Here is an 18,326-nt window from a genome sequence, read left to right on the forward strand (position 1 = left end):
TCCTCCTGGGGCCCTTCCCCCATCAAGGTGATCAAATTCACACACTCTTCAGTCTGGCACTTTTCTTTAGTGCCAGCCTCTGTCACAGAAGGCCTCCAATAATAAAAAAATAAGATCCCACTAAAATTATTTTGGAATCAATGAACTCAGAAAGAATGAGGTGCAGTGGTCAGGCCAGGTATTTGGTGGACATATCAGGGTTGGGTGGGTAGTGCCAAAATATCGGGAAAACAATAGGAAGAATTTGGTCAAGCAGGGGAGAATAGCAGCAGGGGATAAGTTAAGTGGACTTCCTTCTGGTTCTGTTGAATCCAACTCCTGTCTCTTGTCTCTCCTTGAGTGGGAATTTAAAAAACAAAACCAAACCTTTGCCTTCTTTGTATCAATTCTAAGACAGAAGAGTTGTAAGGGCTAGGCAATTGGGGTTAAATGACTTGCCCAGGGTCACACAGCTTGGAAGTGTCTAAGGCCAGATTTAAACCTAGGGTTTCCTATCTCTAAGCCTGATTCTCTTTCCACAGTACTAACTAGCTGATCCAAGTGGATACAGTCTTAACATAAGACTTTTCCTGATCTTAGGCAGCCTCAGGCTATGCCATGGAGGGGTCTGCAATTTCATCTCATGGCCAGTCTTGACTTTCCTCAGAGCATTCAAAGGTTAGCTGCTCTTCTTCATACTCAATATGTGTTACCTGTTTCTGTGATGAAGCAAATTCTGCATGTGAAATTGGTCACAAATAACTAAAACTTCAAGAGTATTTAATAATTTCTTTCTAGTTTTTTGAAAATCTTTTATTCCATTTAAGCAATCTCAATTTTGTGTTTTTCCCAACAACATTACAGATATTTAGTCATTGTACAATCTATCATGTAATCAGTAGGCAACCGAAAATATACCCTTATTTTTATTTCTTTCTAAATATACTTTTAAATCAACTCCAGGATACTTATCATTCTAGTATTACTAGAATGGATTCACAAACGAAGTTTACCATTTTTCAACCCTTTTCTCCATGACAAACTGGCCGTGAGGTTCTGTAGCATCTGGGGGCAAAAGAGCCAAATAAACTGGGGTTTCAGCTCCTTCTTCTGGACTCTTGGTAGCCTTGGGCCCCGCCATGTCAGTTCTCACCCATCCTGGGCAGCAGGCATTCAGAAGAATCTTATCACCTTTCCTTTGCTCATTCAGCTGCCTGGCATGGATTCTAGACAACACAGTGACTCCAATCTTGGTCACTCCATAAGCACTGTTGGACCAACCTTCCTTCTGATGCACTCCTTTCTTTGCATCCTCCACAAACTTTTCCATGAGCCTCACCAGCTCTTCCTCTGTGATTGTGTCACTGCGAAACTTCTGCTGTAGTTCTGGGCTGCAGCCTTCAAGAGCACGTAAGCTCATCATGCTAGAGATGTTCACCACTCTGCCTATGATGAAACATATGGAAAAACAACTTGTCAGTCGTGTTCTTGAAAACTTTCCTCTAAAGAATTCAAAGTTTATAGATATATCCTCATTAATTGTCATGACACTGAGATGCATGTACATATCTGAGCATTGTGGGGAATTAAGGTATGTTCACATATCTAAAAATTATTTTGCAAGACCATAATAAATGAAATAAATGAAAAATATAAAAAGTGTTTCTATGCACCAAGGCACAATGTTGTCTGTATAAATAAACATACATGGCAATGACGTATGGAAGAATTGTACCTGTCTATCAATATTTAATCAATGTTTAATGAAATATTTCTAATACAATAAGAGAAAAATTTCAGTCAAACTGATTATGAAATCAATCCATATAGCTCATAGGTCTTAGCCATAGCAGCTATCTTTGCAAATATCTTTAGTATTAAGAGGCAAAAATGACTTTTTTTTTAATCCTTACCTTCTGTCTTGGAATCAAGACAGAAGAGTGGTAAGGGCTAGGCAATGGGAGTTAAATGACTTGCCCACAGCCACACAGCTAGGAAATATCTTAAGTCAAATTTGAACCCAGGACCTCCCATCTTTGGACCTGACTCTCAATCCACTGAGCTACTCAACTGCCCCTCAGAAATTACTTTTGATTGAAAACTGTCACCCAGCTTAAAAAAAAATAGGTGAAAGGGAGTAGAGATGAGAAAAGGTAGATGATGAGAAAAGGTGATGGCTTATAAAAGTATTTACTGATACCTGAGGGCTCTCCACTGGTGAACCTAGTAGACCTCCAAGCTGATTCCACCTTTCCTAATTCCCTTCGGTTGGAGAACAATATAACCTCTGAACCAACATGTCCAAATTTGTTCAGGAATCTGAATAAGAAGCTCCTGGGTAAACACTAGGTAGTACTTTCATAGTAGTATGAAGTCTGTTTGTTCTTTTAATCTTTTCTTTTCCAGGAAGAAAAAACTTTTGATATCTAAAAAATGCTCTAACAAGCAAGAAACACACAAGATAAGAAGGCAGAAAGGGATTGCAGTCTACGCTGATGGAAGGCCTGCCCACATGGATGAGATCATGCATCCACTGAAGTAAAGCTTTATTCAAGATCTGAATTATGGATCAAACAGATCTCTGATCCAGCTGAATCCAAAGTTCCCTCCGTACCCATTCCTTGCATCAGACACTTCTCTCACATTCAGAGTAGGGGTGGCAAAATTAAAGTCTCTGAATCATCTACAAACTATGGTATTTAACACTCTATCCCCTTTATCCAATCTGCCACCATCTCTGCAAAACTGGGAGGGAGTCACCCAGGCCTACAGACCATTTTTTAATTGTACTTTTTTGCATAAGTTTTGTGGCCGAAAAAAAACCAACCCATTTATTACCATTTGAACAATGTACAGTGGATGAGTTTCATTACAGTTCAGTAAAATGGTTGTTTGGAAACAGTCAGTCTGGTGCTAAGTTTTCAACAAGAAAGAAGCCTGCTGTGCTTACAATCTACTGGGATAGCCTGAAGAACCCAGGACAGTTCCACAGAGTGAGAAGGCATCACAGAGGGGCACGCTGTGGAAGATTCAGGAATATCATATTAAAAATATTTTGTTATGAACCTAAAGTTGTTCATCGTGAGCATTTCCATATTTAAAGGGCACAAAATGAGGATTACTTGAACAACCATGGATCTACTTTGTAGAACAGGCTTTTTTCATGAAACATAAATCAAATTGAATATGCTAATCAATATGTTATGATGTGGTACCAATAGTCCCTCTGTTTTCTTTGATCAATTCAGAAATTTATCTTGCTTGCTTCTTCCCCCCCCTTAAATTAAATTCCTTTTTGTTTCCTTCTTTTACTTTTTTCGTTTTTCCTCTCACTATCTCTATCCCTCCCCAAATAAAAGCCTTCCTTTTAAACAAATAAATATGATCAAGCAAAACCAATTGATATCTCATTCTCCACCCATCGTCCTTGTCATCTGCCAAAGAGGGCAATTGCATTGATCATAATACTTTTCATCTTTTTTATTTATTATTTTTTAAAAAGAGTTTTTCCTAATCTCATCTAGTTTAGTTTTGTCAATACCAATTCATTTTAAACAGTCATTTAAATATCAATGAGCTATTAGTACGAAACATTCATTGAGTGTTTAACAAAAATGCACAGAGTAGATAAATCATGCAAATACTTTTTTCTGGCACCTGGGAAGAACCCTAGAATGGGCTAATTTATATGAGAGATGGTAAGAATGAACATGACATTTTTATGGGGCTTTTAATATAGATAAGGAAATCGGGGCTAAAAGGTAAAGTCAATTTCCCTCAGAGGATTTTATTAATGTCAAGATCACTGGATTGGAAGTCAGATTATATGTCTCAATAGATTTGTCACCAAGTAAGTGACTGACCTTGATCAGGGTCCTTGAATCCTTTGGAATTGTAAGCAGTATTTTATTCTAAAGGAATATTCTTAGACAGAGAGATTCCGTATCTGAAAAATGAGGAGGGTTATTACCCTTGATCATATCTGAAGTTCTTTCTGGGTCCAATATTCTGTCATTTCTGGGGCCTTTACAAACAGAAACTTTCAAAACTATATCATGGCCATTACTTTATATACAGCACCAACTCTGGGATATTTTTCCAACACACCCGAGCAAGTTCCCCACAAGAGGCACATCAATAAGATGCTTCTTGTATTCAGATCCTCGGGAAAAACACTACAGAGTGAGGAGGCAAAGTGATAAGAACATACAAGACCTGAGTGTTATAGCCATCAATCTAATGGGCAATGTATGTGTAAAAATGTTTATGCAAAACCACCTAAAAGAGGTTTGGGAATCTGGCTAGGAGATCACTTTATGAAGAAAAGAGGATTCTTCCCTTGAGGAGCCTGGAATCTATAAAGAAAAGAAAAAAGGGAAAAACCAAACAAAGAAAAATCTCCTTTTCACTTGTAACAGTTAAAATTCAACTGTAAAGATTAAAATTTGGGGAAACTGAGGCAGGTAGAAATTAGTTTCTTTCTGCAAGGAATATTATGTTTTTAGAGTTTTATTTAAGATAAGGAATTTAAGAATATACAAGTAAGAGAAGCACGTGCTAGGAGGGCCGAGAGGCCCATTCAAATTTCACTCACATCATGAGAAGCATCTGCTCCGAAGTGGAAGTAGGAAAGAAACCCTCAGTAGGCTGAGAACTTCTTTAAATAATAATTTGTGATCTCGCCCAGGTAAGAATTCAGTGTGATTACAAAGCATTCTGGGAAGTGAGCAAGGACTTCTGGGGACCAGAGTTCTGGATTCAAGTCTCCATTTTTACACACTCCAGTCTTTGTTCATGCTATCTGCTCTACCTATGATGTAGTGTATAATTTCCCCTCATCTCTGATTATCTGAGACAGGCTCAAAGGCGTCCTTCACCCTCTGATCACTGTCCCAGCTGACTACTGTCTCTGCCCAAAGTTTCCATATTGCTTGTACATAGTATCTTAATAGCTCTCAAATGTGATTTTGTATTGCTACATCTGATATTTTTCTGTGCCCTCCTCCTTTTACCCAACAGAGGTATTTAAAGAAAAGAAAATCTGTTGAAGGAATCACCCTGTCCATGGGGCCACTTATAGTGTGACCAAGAGGAAAAACAAGAAAAGGAAATCGGTTTCCTTTTTGGTACAATTATCCTTAGATGGCCACCCTTTGAGATAGACTGAGAACAAACAGTATACAAAGGCATTTTTGAAAAAACAATAAACAATTAGAGGTTTTAATACTCTTCTTAAAGATAACATAGTCTGACATGTATCCTAGCTTTTGAGAAAGCAGATTTCAAGGGGTTCAAAAGAAAGAAAGGCAGGTTTCCATGGACTAAAGTGCTTTAATAAAAGTCAGCCTGGAACACAGGAGATACTAGAGAACAAACTTCTGAAGACAAAATAAAGACCCTCAGATAGAGGTCTGAAATTTAAAATGTATAGAAAACTTGGTCAAACTTGTTTCCTTTTGGAATAAATAAATTTTCAGATTTCTATGGGAAAAAAAGGACTGGAATTCTCTGTCTTTTGTTGAGGGAGGAGTCGATATACAGGTATTTTTATTCTCCTCCCTCTTTATTTTTTGCTTAGTCATAACTTACATAACTAGTGTAATAGAATCAAGCATTTGCCAATCTCCCTGAATCAAAAGGGAGGAGATTATCAAAGAAAGTTAGGAGTGGTGCTAAGAAATTATAGGAACTGGGCCAATAAACGAAGAAATTGTTTTTAGAATTGGAGTCAGAAACCCAGATCTTTTATTACTACTTAAAGATTGTTTGGTCATTCTGCATTTTTCCTCCTTGTATACATGTGAAAGTTTGAATTCCAAATAACGAACTTACCTCCAGGTTTTACTAAAGGCAGTAATTCTGCAGATACAGCTTTGATGCCAAAAAAGTTGGTTTTCATGGTCACTTCAGCTTGAATAGGAAAAGGTGTGGTATCAGTGACTATAGAAGGAGAGGGGGAAGAAAATGAAGAATAAGTTCAACAGGAATCACCCCGAATTTTACTCTTTCGAAAGCAAAGAAATTCATCTAACTTTAAACTAGAAAATGAGCTAGACACCTTACAACTATCATGCCATTTGATCCTCCCACCCAAGAACCTTCTAGGTAGGTGCTTTTGTTCTGCCCAGGGAAAGTGATTAAACGACTTGCCCAAGAGAAAATAGGTAGCAAGTGTGTGAAGATGTAACTGAACTCAGATCTTCCCGACTCTAGTCCGAGCTCTCTAACTTTTAGGACACTTAAAAAGTTGAAGCAAAAATGAAAAATGCCCCCAAATGCCCTGCCGAGTTGGTGTGTTACAGAGACCGAGTTTGAAAGTTTTCTCTGAGGCTTAAAGTTCTGGCAATAAACACAAGACCTCATAATCGGGGTCCAGTAACATTACTTAGACAAGAACCTCCTTGTGAAATTCAGAAGGTGGAAATTTGCACCAGGATGCTTTGGAAGGTACAAAAGTCACAACTTCAACGAGTCTTCCCAGAAGCACAAAACTGCGTGCAAACAAAAGTCAGCCAGGAAGAAACGGTACAAGAAGAATGAACCGTCCGGCTCTCTACAGTAAGGCTGCAACACAAAGGAGATACAAGCAAAACGATAGAAAGTAATTTCGCGAGGAAGGGGCAGGTGGGTGACTCAGTGGGGACAGAGTGCAGGGTCTGGAGTCAGGACTGACTTGAGTTCAAATTTAGCCAGAGACATCTAGCTGTGTGACCTTGGACAAGTAATTTAACTTCTGTTTGCCTCGGAGCAGCTAAGTGGCTCAGTGGGCAAATTACTGAACTTGTTTGCATTGATCCACTGGAGAAGGAAATGCAACACACACACACACACACACACACACACACACACACACACACACACACACACACACACACTCCATTCCCAGGTCTCGTACCTTTGAAGGCGATTCCCGCATTGTTAACCAGCACGTCCACACCCCCGTAGCGCTCCTTGAGAAAATCCCGCAGGGTCCGGATGCTCTGCGGGTCATCGATGTCCAGCTGGTGGAAAATCGGGTTGAGTCCCTCTTCCTGCAGCTCCTTCACAGCCTCCTGGCCCCGCGTCGGGTCCCGGGACGTGAGAATCACATCTCCCGAGAACTTCTGGCACAGATCGCGCACGATGGCGAAGCCGATGCCCTTGTTACTCCCCGTCACCACGGCTACTCGGCTGCTGGAGGACATGACTTTGCTGCGGGAGAGCACAAGAGCCTGGAGATGCTGACACCGGCGGGGAACGGGTCTGAGGATGCTGCAGGGCGTTGTCAGAGAAAGTGGAGCCGGCAGAGCTGCAAGTTGAGGACCCTCCTTATAAAGGGTGCGTGCGGGCGGGCGTGCGGGCGGGCGCAGCTCCTCCTCCCTCACACTAGGGGAGGAGGGTAAATGTGGGTAAGCCCAGCTCTCCTTTCCACTTCCCCATCCTTTTCTCTGAGTCACCGCTGAGAGAGAGTTAAGCCCGGGGTGGCCACGACCCTAAATTCCTGGAGAGGGAAAGCAAAAGGCCACAAACCAAACACTTCAAACCCCAAACCTTGAAGAAGTGACAACCGAGTTTTAGAAACCCCTCCTTTTCCCTTGCCAGGGAACTTGCCTCCAAAGGACTCTCGGTCTGATCTTTGTCCGGGACTTGAACAGGCCTGCAAGCGCCCATTCAGCACTCTGGATAGGGTGTATTCAAGGCTCTTCTAGTCCTCATGTCTTCTTAGTTTCTCTTGCAGTGTTTAGGCAGCACTCAGGCACGCTACCCTGGAACTACAACCTCTCTGTAACCAGTCCATTATTTCTCTTTGGCTCTACTTTGTAGTGTATAAATAGATCTGCTCCCCGAGTGTCACAGCTGTGGCTTTGTGTGCTGTGTTTGTGCGCTACTCTGTCTCCCTTGGCCTGATTCAAGACTTGTTCTTCTGTAATGCTTTGGTGGTTCTGTTTTTTCAGGTTGAAAAGGGCTGCTCCATTTTTGGTTTCCCCCTTCTCTGTTCTCTATCATAATTATTTAGCTCATAAATATTTGCTTCCCCCCTAATTCGCTTCCCTTAAAACCCTCCAATGGACCAGGTGTGACTGCAGAGCAAACTGACCAAGAGACATCCGCGATCTAAGGAACTCGTGGGAGAGAGCTCAGAAAATGTGTCTCTACAGCAGATGAACAGTTAGTTAACCCCGTGAGATAAGTTGTCAGGAAGCCCTTAAGAAACACCTACTATGTGGTACTAAAGGGGAAAGGATTCTTGGAGTTGGGGAGAGGAGTTGTGTTGAGACTCAAAGAAGGTCTAGGAAACTACCAGGCAGAGGTGAGGAGGGGGAAAATGCTAAGCCTGGGGGACCCGGAGTGCCCAGGTGAGGGGCATTGGAAATGAATGGAGTGTGGGAACGGCAAAGAGGCTAGTGTAGCTATTACTATTCCAGTGTAAAATAATGAAATCTTTTAACCAGAAAACAGGATATTTTGACAAGAACATTAATAGAGTAGTCAGGAGATGTCATGTTGGAATGCTACCTGTTCGGAAGATTCCGTAAAACTCAACAAATAGAACACAATGTCATCTTTAGGAACTTCAGTCATTAGAAATCTACTACATTCGCTGTCACTAGGTTTATATTGCTTTCAATTGATGGGATAGCTAAATTGATGGGATAACCTGAAACAACTGGACATTTTCTAATTCAGTTCATCTAGGATAATGATCCAGTAGCCAGTAGAGAGCTCCCATTCATATCAGAGGGATCCCTATAGGAGGAATCCTTAAACTTTGCAAGAACAATGCAATAAAATCCCTATGATATCTAGTATTTTTCTGTAACATAAATGCTTTGAATAATGTATAGTGTAGAGAAATTTAATGTCCATTTAATAATTTAATAAACTGATAAAATGGTAAACAGTCAAATAAATTTATTTCCATGTGTTTGGTATTGGTCTCCATTAATATATAGCTCTATTTTAGTCTAAGGCATTGAAATTTTTCAAATAGAAGTCTACATAAATCCAATAGAATTCTTTTATCATCATTGGCCCAATTATAGTTGCAGAACACCACTACATTCTAAGAGGACTCCTGAAAATTGTGCAGAAAAACTTTAGGAGCCAAGATACATAATTAACAATCTGGCACATTTCTTAAGTAGAATACTAAACTGAAAGACCTAGTCAAGTGAAATGAATATTACTGCAATTTATTTGGCATAATTCTTTATCTATAACTTCTATCTTTAATGATCTAATGCAATCAAATATTAAATCCAAGAATTAAAAGATATAAATATAAGACAGTTTTTCTAGGACATTGATTCCATAGACAGTAGAGAATTCCAGGTTATTTAGCTTAATTTATTTATTTGATTTTCAGAAACTATTTTTGTTCTTTGCCCTTTATTTTCTTTTTTCTTTTCTTTATTTCTTTTAAAATAATTTTCCATGTTTACACATGGAAAGGATTCATCCTTTCCCTCCCCTCTTTCCTTCCCACTCTCAGAGCCAACAAGCAATTCCACTCAGATGTACAAATGTTGTCACTTGGTACCTATTTCCGTATTATCTATTTTTGCTATAGAGCGATTTTTTTAAGGCCTATACCCCAAATCACATACCCATATATTCATGTGATGTGATGTCATATGTTTTGCTTTTGTATTTCTACTCCCATAGTTCTTTCTCTTACCAGATTATTTTAGATAGTGGTCAAATTCTTGTAATTAATTTGAGAAAATTCACAATATAATTACTAGGAAACAGGTAGATTCCTTGAACACAATATATAGACTACATATTAAAGAACTTTTGATTTGTATTTTTCTCAGTCAACAAGATGTTTTTAATTAAAACTTAAGAGAATTAATTAAAATTAATTCTTTCAAAAAGCAAGTAAGCTATAGAAAAGTTCACTACAAGTCTAAAAGGTAACTTATAAAACAATCATAGGAGAATTCTAGACCATATTTGATTGTTGCTGACACAATCCTGAAAAACCAGGAGCAAGTCACAATTCTGCCTTTAGGTTGTTTGGTTTGTTCAGCCACGAGTGACTCTTTGTGAGCCCCATTTTGGGTTTTTTTTGGCAAAGATACTAGAGTAGTTTGCCATTTCCATCTCTAGCTCATTTTACTGTTGAGAAACTTGAGGCAAACGATTTGGTGACATGCCCAATGTCCTACACTGAGGAAGAACCTGAGGCCACATTTAGACTCATATCTTTCTGACTTTAGGCCTGGCACTGTATCCATTGAAATACCAGTTCCCCTTGGAACATAGATAAATAATTAGAATTCCAGAACATTCCTGAGGTAAATGAAATAGATTAGAATCAAGGATATGCTGAAGATTCACCGTTGTGTTGATCATCTAAATCATAGGTCACACACATGTGGCCCCCTGAAGCCATGTATCCAGCCCCCACTGCACTTTGGGAAGGAACACCTCTTTCGCTGGTGAAAGGAGAAGGAGCACTGTATGTGGCGGTGCCACAAAGTGAGGTGTCGCTCATGTACAGTACTACTTCCTGTGACATAATCCTTTGCATGGCACCTTAGAACAAGGCACTGCACAAAGGATTATGTGGCTGCACAATGGAAGGTGTCAGCATGGTGAGCGGCAATCTGGGGGAGGGGATTCTACACTGTGTATACTGCTGTCTGGTTAGGGTAAGGGTGAGGGTGAGGGTGAGGTTTTTGTAGTCCGGCCCTCCAATGGTCTGAGGGACAGTGAATTGGTCCCCTGTGTAAAAAGCTTCAGAACCCCTGATCTAAATTTAAGAAAGTGATAAAGAAATGCAAATTAAACTTAAAAGTGTGTTGTGCATACATTTATTTTTAAAATCCAGTTGTTTGGACTTCTGGGTCTAGATACAGGACTCTTTCTCTCCTTAACACCTACCAATATAGAGTACCTCAAATGGCCAAAAAACCCAAATTCATATAAATGAAGGGACACTACAGTAAGGTGCAGCATTAAAGGTACATGGGATTTGGGCATTTCCACACTATAAGGGGGTGAAAAAGCTTCCACCAAAATGGGAGCTGATCTACCCTCTCCCACCCCACCTACAGAGCCACAGTCAGAGCCAGAGCACGCTAGAATCAATGAGTGAGCAAGGGGCACCTCTAGAGTGAGTGGGGAGCACCTCTAGGTCCTTGGTAGCTGACTAAGACCACCAAAGACCTACCCTTGAGAACAGCTAGACCTGAAATCCCAGCAGGCTGAAGAGCACAGACCTTGGGCACCTGCTGGGAGAAAGCACAGAGAAAGGCAGCAAATAGTAGAAGCTGCAGAGACTTGAGAGGTGGCCTCAGACAAAAACATTGCTCCTGAGCTCCATACACCGAGAGCCTGCCCTCCTCACTCAGATTTCTGACTGGAAAGGGAAGGAAAAACCACCATAGTGATGGCAAAGAGTGCCCAGGAACAACTTCCCAACACCAAGAAAAAGAAGAAGAAGAGGTTGACCTGGTATCATTTTTCCAGAGGAAAAATCCAAACTACAGAGGAAATACAAATAAATGCACCAAAACCTTCCCCCCAAAATGGAAATTGGCCACAATCTCTTGAAGAATTTAAATTGGAGCTTATAAAAAGATGGAAGCCTTCTGGCAAGAAAAGTGGGAACTAGTTCAAAAAGAAAATAACAGTTTAAAGGACAAGAACTCCCAATTGGAGAAATAGCTGGAAGACACAAAAAGTAGGATAGACCAAACCAAAAAGGAAAATCAAACGATTATAGCAGAAAATCAGTCCTTAAAGATCAGAATTAGATAATTGGAAGCCAATGATCTGGCAAATTAGCAAGAATTAATAAAGCAAAGTCAAAAGACTGACAAATTAGAAGAAAATATAAAATATCTCACTGACAAGATGATAGATTAGGAAAACAGATTGCAAAGTGACAATTTGAAAATCATCGGTCTACCTAAAAACCCCAAAATACACAGAAATCTTGACATCATACTACAAGAAATTATGCAAGAAAACTGCCCTGATGTTCTTGAACAAGGAGGCAAAATAGAAATTGAAAGAGTTCATACCCTCTACACTAAATCCTCAAAAGACAACTCCCAGGAATGTAACTGCCAAATTCAAGACTTTCCAAGCTAAGGAGAAAATTTTACAAGAAGCTGAAAAGAGACAATTCAGATGTCAAACAGCACCAATCAGGATTACACAAGATCTGGCAGCTTCCACACTAAAGGACAGCAAGGCTTGGAATATGATATGCAAAAAAGGCAAGAGAATTGGGTCTTTAACCAAAAAGCACCTACCCATCAAAACTGACTATATGCTTCCAGGGGAAAGTATGGCCATTCAACAAAATAGAAGATTTCCAAGTATTTGTAAAGAAAAGACCATAACTAAGTGGAAATTTTGATATCCAAACACAAAAGTCAAGAGAAATATGAAAAGGTAAATAAGAAAGAGAGGGGAAAGAAAAAATGTTTTTTGAATTTTTTTCTTTAAGGGCCTAAATAAGATAAAATTCATATATTCATATGTTCATATCATATATGGAAAACATTTGTAACTCTCAAAAATTATATTCACTATTACAATAATTAAAAGAATTATTTGTAGGTAGAGGTTGGGATAATAAGTGGTCTAAGATGATATGCAAAAAGCAAAAGCAAAAGGGGGGAAGAAGATGGAACCAAGAGAAACTTGAAGGAATAAGATAAATAGGATAATCTATATCACAAAAAGAGGGGCATGGGAAGGGGATGGGAAGAATGCTATTATAATAAGGAGAGGAAGAGAGTGCTAATAGGTAATACTTAAACTTTACTCTCAGTTGAATCAATTCTGAGAGGGAAGAGCATCTAGATACACTGGGGTATCAAATTCTATCTTACCCTACGAAAGTGAGAAGGGAAAAACTAAGGGGGGCAGTACAAAAAGGGAGGAAAAGAGAGGGGGAGGGAACTTAACAGACCCTAAAAAATAAGAAGAAGGGAACAAAAAGGGAGGGGGAAGAAAGGGAAGCATATGAAGGGTGGAGATTAGGGGGACTGATTAAAAGCAAACCACTGGTTTAAAAGCATATAGCAAACAAAGAAAGGACAGAACTAGGAGAGGATATCAAAATGTTGGGGAATGCACAAGTGGCAATCATAACTTTGAATGTGAATGGGATGAATAGATTGGCAAATTTGGTGATAGAAACTTCTAGGGAGCAGAAGTTTTCCTTCAGATGATACCCATGCTCCATTAATCTTTTTTGCTTTGAATTTTTGCTTCCATTTTTCCACTTCCTTTTCATTACAAGAAAGCGATAAATTTAAGTTATCAGTGGTTGTTAATGTTAAAATTAATTCAGGCCCTTCTATGGCTGCTAGCTTTGTATCTTCCCGGTCTTTTTCCCTAGAGACAGGGTCAGTGCCACCTGTATGGGCAGAGCAATGAATTACAGCTAGGGCTTCAGGCAGCTGGAGAACAGAAAGAACTTCATTAATAATTTCTGCATTAGCTATGGATTTTCCAGCTGAGGTTAAAAATCCTCTCTGGAGCCATAGCATCCCAACTGAGTGACAAATGCCAAAAGGATATCTAGAATCCATATAAATTGTTGCCTTTTTATCCTTGGTGATTATACAGGCGTGTTTCAGAGCTATGAGTTCTGCCCCTTGAGTGCTAATATTAGAGGGCAGTGAAGCTGACCACTCAGTGGCAAATTCTGTGATTACAGCAGTTCCAGTGTAGTGTATGCCATCCCTCATAAAAGAAGAACCATCAGTAAATAAGACCAGATCTGGATTGTCTAAGGGAGTGTCCAAGAGATTATCTCGAGACTTTTCTGCCATGGACACTAGTGTTTCACAGCTGTGTAATGGTTCTCCTAAAGTTGGTAAATCTGGAAGCAAGGTGGTAGGGTTAAGGGTTGTACAGCATTTCAAGGTGATATTTTCACTGTTTAACAAGGTTATTTCATACCTTGTAATTCGCTGATCCAAAAATGCTTGTGTTCTATGCCTTAGCAATAAACCTTCTACCTCATGTGGGCACATAATTGTTAGTGGGCATCCCAATACTAGATCAACAGTTTTTGTCACTAGTAAGGCTGTAGTAGCTACTCCTGTGGTGCTCCTGATGTTCCTGGGTTCAATTGGGTTGAATAATAAGCAATTGGACACCGAGAAAGTCCCAAAGTCTGAGTTAAAATGCCTGAAACTACCCCTCTTCACTCATGTACATACAAAGTAAATGACTTGTAATCTGGGATCCCTAGAGCAGGAGCAGACAGGATAGCCTGTTTTAGATCTAATAGAGCTGACAGGTGTTCTGGCTCTAATTTAAGTGATTCAGGGACTGAAACCTTTGTTAGTGCTATAAGGGGCTTAGTAATTTCCCCATAGCAAGGAATCTGTTGTCTACAAAACCCTGTTGCTCCTAAAATTGCTCTCAACTGTTTCTTAGTTAAGCACTTAGGAGTGCTTAAATTTTGAATATTTTCAATTTGTTTGGGAGAAATAGAGTGAGCAAACGCAGTCAGGATGAACCCCAAATATTCTACTTTAGGGAGACACCACTGAACTTTATTCTTCAAGATTTTATGCCCTCTTTTGTGTAATTCCAAAAGAAAGTGTTTACTATCTTCCTGACATGCTTCTGCGACTGTTGAAGCCGAGTAGATCATCTATGTATTTGGTTAATAGACTGCTTTTAAATGTTATATTATCTGTGTCTTGGCTCAAAATTTGTGTAAATAAACCCGGGATTTCCACGAATCCTTGTGACATACGACTCCATTTAACATGAGAACTCTTCCAGGTGAAAGCAAAGATATGCCTGGAGTTCTCATGTATGGGTATGGAAAAGAAGGCTGAGCACAAGTCCACTTCTGTAAAGTATGTAGCTGTGCTAGGAATAGAAGAAATAATTGTATGTATGTTGAAAACTATGGAGTGTCTCTTTATAACGTGATTGTTCATAGCCCTCAAATCCTGTACAAATCTATAGAGGTGCTTGCCATTGGGCCCTATTTTTGTTTTTTTTTAAAGGGCGGGATGGGCGAATTGTATTCAGATTTATAAGGGATTATTATTCCCTGGTCAATTAATGAGTTTATTACTGGGGTAATACCCTCAAGTGCCTCTTTTGAGAAGGGATACTGAGGAATGGAAGGAGGTGGGCTAGATTTAGTTTTTATCTGCACAGGAACAACCAACGTAAATAAGTCTACATTGGAAGAAGATGTGGCCCAAAGAGACTCCAGTATATCTGTAGGTATTACAAAGGTAGGATGTTCTTTCCCCTCCTGACTCTCTGAGAAGTACAGGGAGTAATTTTAAAGATTCCTCAGGTACTTCTAATGATAAGGAACCATCTGGGGAACAAGTTGTTGTGGCTCTGAGTTTGCACAGAAGGTCCCTCCCCAGCAAATTTAAAGGGGAGTCAGGCATCAAAAGGAAAGAATGTTGTACTTCTAGACATCTTACAGACACCATTCTAGGGGAAAGCTTTTTAACTCTTTGGGGTATCCCTGACACTCCCATTACACTCTCTGAGCTAATGGAATAGCAATGTAAATCAGGTGTACCCTTTAATACAGACCTGGAAGCTCCAGTGTCCAAAAGACAATCATAATAGGTGTTACCCACTTTTAAGGTAACATGGGGCTCATCAGTTTGGGGGGGCAGTGGATAGGGATAACGGGTAGAAGGACATCAGGGTCCGGAAAATCAAAAGTTGTATCCTCTGATTCCTGTGCCCCAGCCCCCCTGTTCTATATGTTTCAAAGGAAAACAAAGAAAAGGAGGAAGAGACTAATGATCTCATGGAGAAAATTGAGAAACGATTGACATATTTAACAGATAAGATTGCTAAATTGGAAAAAGGGCATGAAAGTCAACCAATGGCACTTGCCCCTCTCCAAGAATCTAATTATTGATCCATTACCTGCCAATTCTGTGAGAAGAAGGGCCACAGAATGGTAGAGTGTAGAAATTTACTCAAGGCATTCAGACTTCAAAATGTAGTTATATTCTTAGATTTAGTTTAGGTATAGAAATTGAGTTAGGAGAAGTATTTTGAAGTTAGGTAAAATTAAGAAAGTTAAGGTAAGAAAATTAGATACTGACTTGCACTGCATCATATGTTACACAACACAAACAACATATGACATCACATAGCAAACAAAATTGTAAATAAATATGTAAATATATGTAAATAGGGTATATAATAGGATTGTAAATTAACTGTATTATAGTGTATGTAGATATGTAAAACATGTGTAAATAGGAAGTGTACATTAGTGTATACACGCGCACATGTATGGCATACGTGTATATATTGCATGTATGTACTCTATATGTAAATTATATACATAGCTCACTGTTACATGTATTTGCATAAGTGACTTTATTGTTTGGTTTAATTTTCATTGTAAAACTTATGCAATGTTGTGTTTATTGTGGTTTTCAAAAACTTTTTTCAGTTTAATGTTAATGTACTGCAATACTAGTACATAGTTCTGTTTTAGCTGATAAGAATGCTTTAGGTTTGATATTTGCATGGCCGTTATGTTCATCTGTTTGATGTTATTTGCTGTTCTGATTTGGCTTCTGTCTGACTTTTGTGCTTGTTCACTATTTACTTTGTTTTCCTTTTCCTTTTCCCCTTGATACAATTACGTAGAACAGGCTAGTGTCAGTTAGTAAGACAGGTGAGTGTAGGTTGTTTGTTATTTTGGGCAGATTTCTTAGCTTAGGTAACTGGTAAGTATTTTAGATTGTGCACAAATTCAGAAATAGTGTTTCCAACATGATTTTTGATTTGTGCAATAGGGGGGAATTGTGATAAAGGATGGAAAGGTTTGCAATTTGCAAAGCTGTGCAAGAACTGAAACGTGCAAACCTAGGTATGATTGACAGGGGCATGTGACCAAAGGTCACATGGGAGCCTGAGGGGAGGAGCTGGGAAGACTCCATCTTGCCCCAACGGACTTTTCTTCTGGTCTCCTGAGGAAGTCAAGAGGAAGGTCTGAAGAGGATTTCCCTGTGCTGAACTGAGGAAGGGTTCCTGTATCTGGCTGCTGGCAGCGTTCCGTGTCACTTGGACATCAGGTCCTGCTTGGACATCTAACAACTGGCTCTAACTGGTTTTGGATCCCTGCTATGATATTTGGGCAGTTTGTTAAGTTCTTTTAGTTTAGTAACCTAGTTAGCATAGTTAGTTAGGTTTTAAATAAGAATAAGCATAAGTAAATCCCTAAGCCCCTATTCCTTTCCCTTCCAAAACAATAAAGTCGATTTTTATGTTTTTTCCTCTTGTGTTTCCCTTATCCAAAATCCTATCCTAACAGAACTCAGAAAGGATGGGGCCCAGTGCCAGGCCAGGAACTTGGCGGCATATCAGGGTTGGGTGGGTAGTAGCAAAATATCCAGAAAACAACAGGAAGAATAGCAGCAGGGAATGGGTTAAGAGGACTCCCTTCTGGCTCTGCTGAATACGAGTCATGTCTTGCCTCTCCTTGAGTGGGGACATTGCCTTCTCAGTATCAATTCCAAGACAGAAGAGCCGCAAGGACTAGGCAATTGGGGTTAAATGATTTGTCCAAGGTCACACTGATAGGAAGTGTCTGAGGCCAGATTTGAACCGAAAATTTCTCATCTCCAGGCCTGGCTCTCTATCCATTGTGTGGGGATATTTTTTTAAACCCCGACCTTCCGTCTTAGAATCAATACTATGTATTAGCTCGAAGGCAGAAGAGCAGTAAAGGCTAGGCAATGGACTTGTCCCGGGTCACACAGCTGGGAAGTGTCTGAGGCCAGATTTGAACCCAGGACCTCCCGTCTCTGGGCCTGGCTCTCTCTCCATCGAGTCACCCAGCTGCCCCCTAAGGAGACAGTCTTAAAACAAGACTTCTCCCTACTCGTTGGCCATGCCACGGAGGGGTCTGCAATTTCACTTCCTGGCAGCTTTTGGCTTTCTGGAGCAGTCCTCAGCCTTCAATGGTCAGCTGCCCTTCCCCACACTCAATGAGCTTCAGAGGGGTGGCAACAACTGCAAAGGATTCATATGCTTCTTTATGGAAGTCATAATTCCTGGGAGTGGCTCCTCTGACCACTGACTTGATTCCAGGTCATTTATCTGGGCCCGGTCAGAAAGCCTAGAGAACCAGATTTACGAAGGTGATGGTAAGATACAAGATTCATGACCCGTGTTCTCTGACTTCAGGGGAGCAATAACCGTTCATCCCCAAATAACCGGCGAGGTGGACCCCTCAGCAAGCCCCCAAAGACCTGGTCCCCATAAGGAAATCACAGAAATCCCACTGACATGATTTTGAAGGGTTTCGTTTTGTTTTCCCCATCGAGACAGGCAGCATCCACTTAACTGAGCACAGGTTAATGTAGGTGACATGATCT

At 40.0% G+C, this 18,326-nt stretch overlaps 1 protein-coding gene across 1 annotated transcript; it reads right to left on the reverse strand.

Annotated features, from left to right (window-relative positions):
• Positions 1-758: 758 nt before the first annotated feature.
• Positions 759-7,762, reverse strand: LOC100015187 (carbonyl reductase [NADPH] 1-like). The gene is made up of 3 exons (XM_001365302.5): positions 6,875-7,762; positions 5,812-5,919; positions 759-1,425 (listed from the first exon to the last, which is right to left on the reverse strand). Exons 1-3 carry the CDS (start codon positions 7,161-7,163, stop codon positions 989-991), a joined length of 834 nt encoding a protein of 277 aa, XP_001365339.2. The 5' UTR covers positions 7,164-7,762; the 3' UTR covers positions 759-988.
• Between the last annotated feature and the right edge of the window lie 10,564 nt (positions 7,763-18,326).

The sequence above is a fragment of the Monodelphis domestica genome, chromosome 4 (assembly GCF_027887165.1).
Source record: "Monodelphis domestica isolate mMonDom1 chromosome 4, mMonDom1.pri, whole genome shotgun sequence".
Taxonomy (NCBI): Eukaryota; Metazoa; Chordata; class Mammalia; order Didelphimorphia; family Didelphidae; genus Monodelphis; species Monodelphis domestica.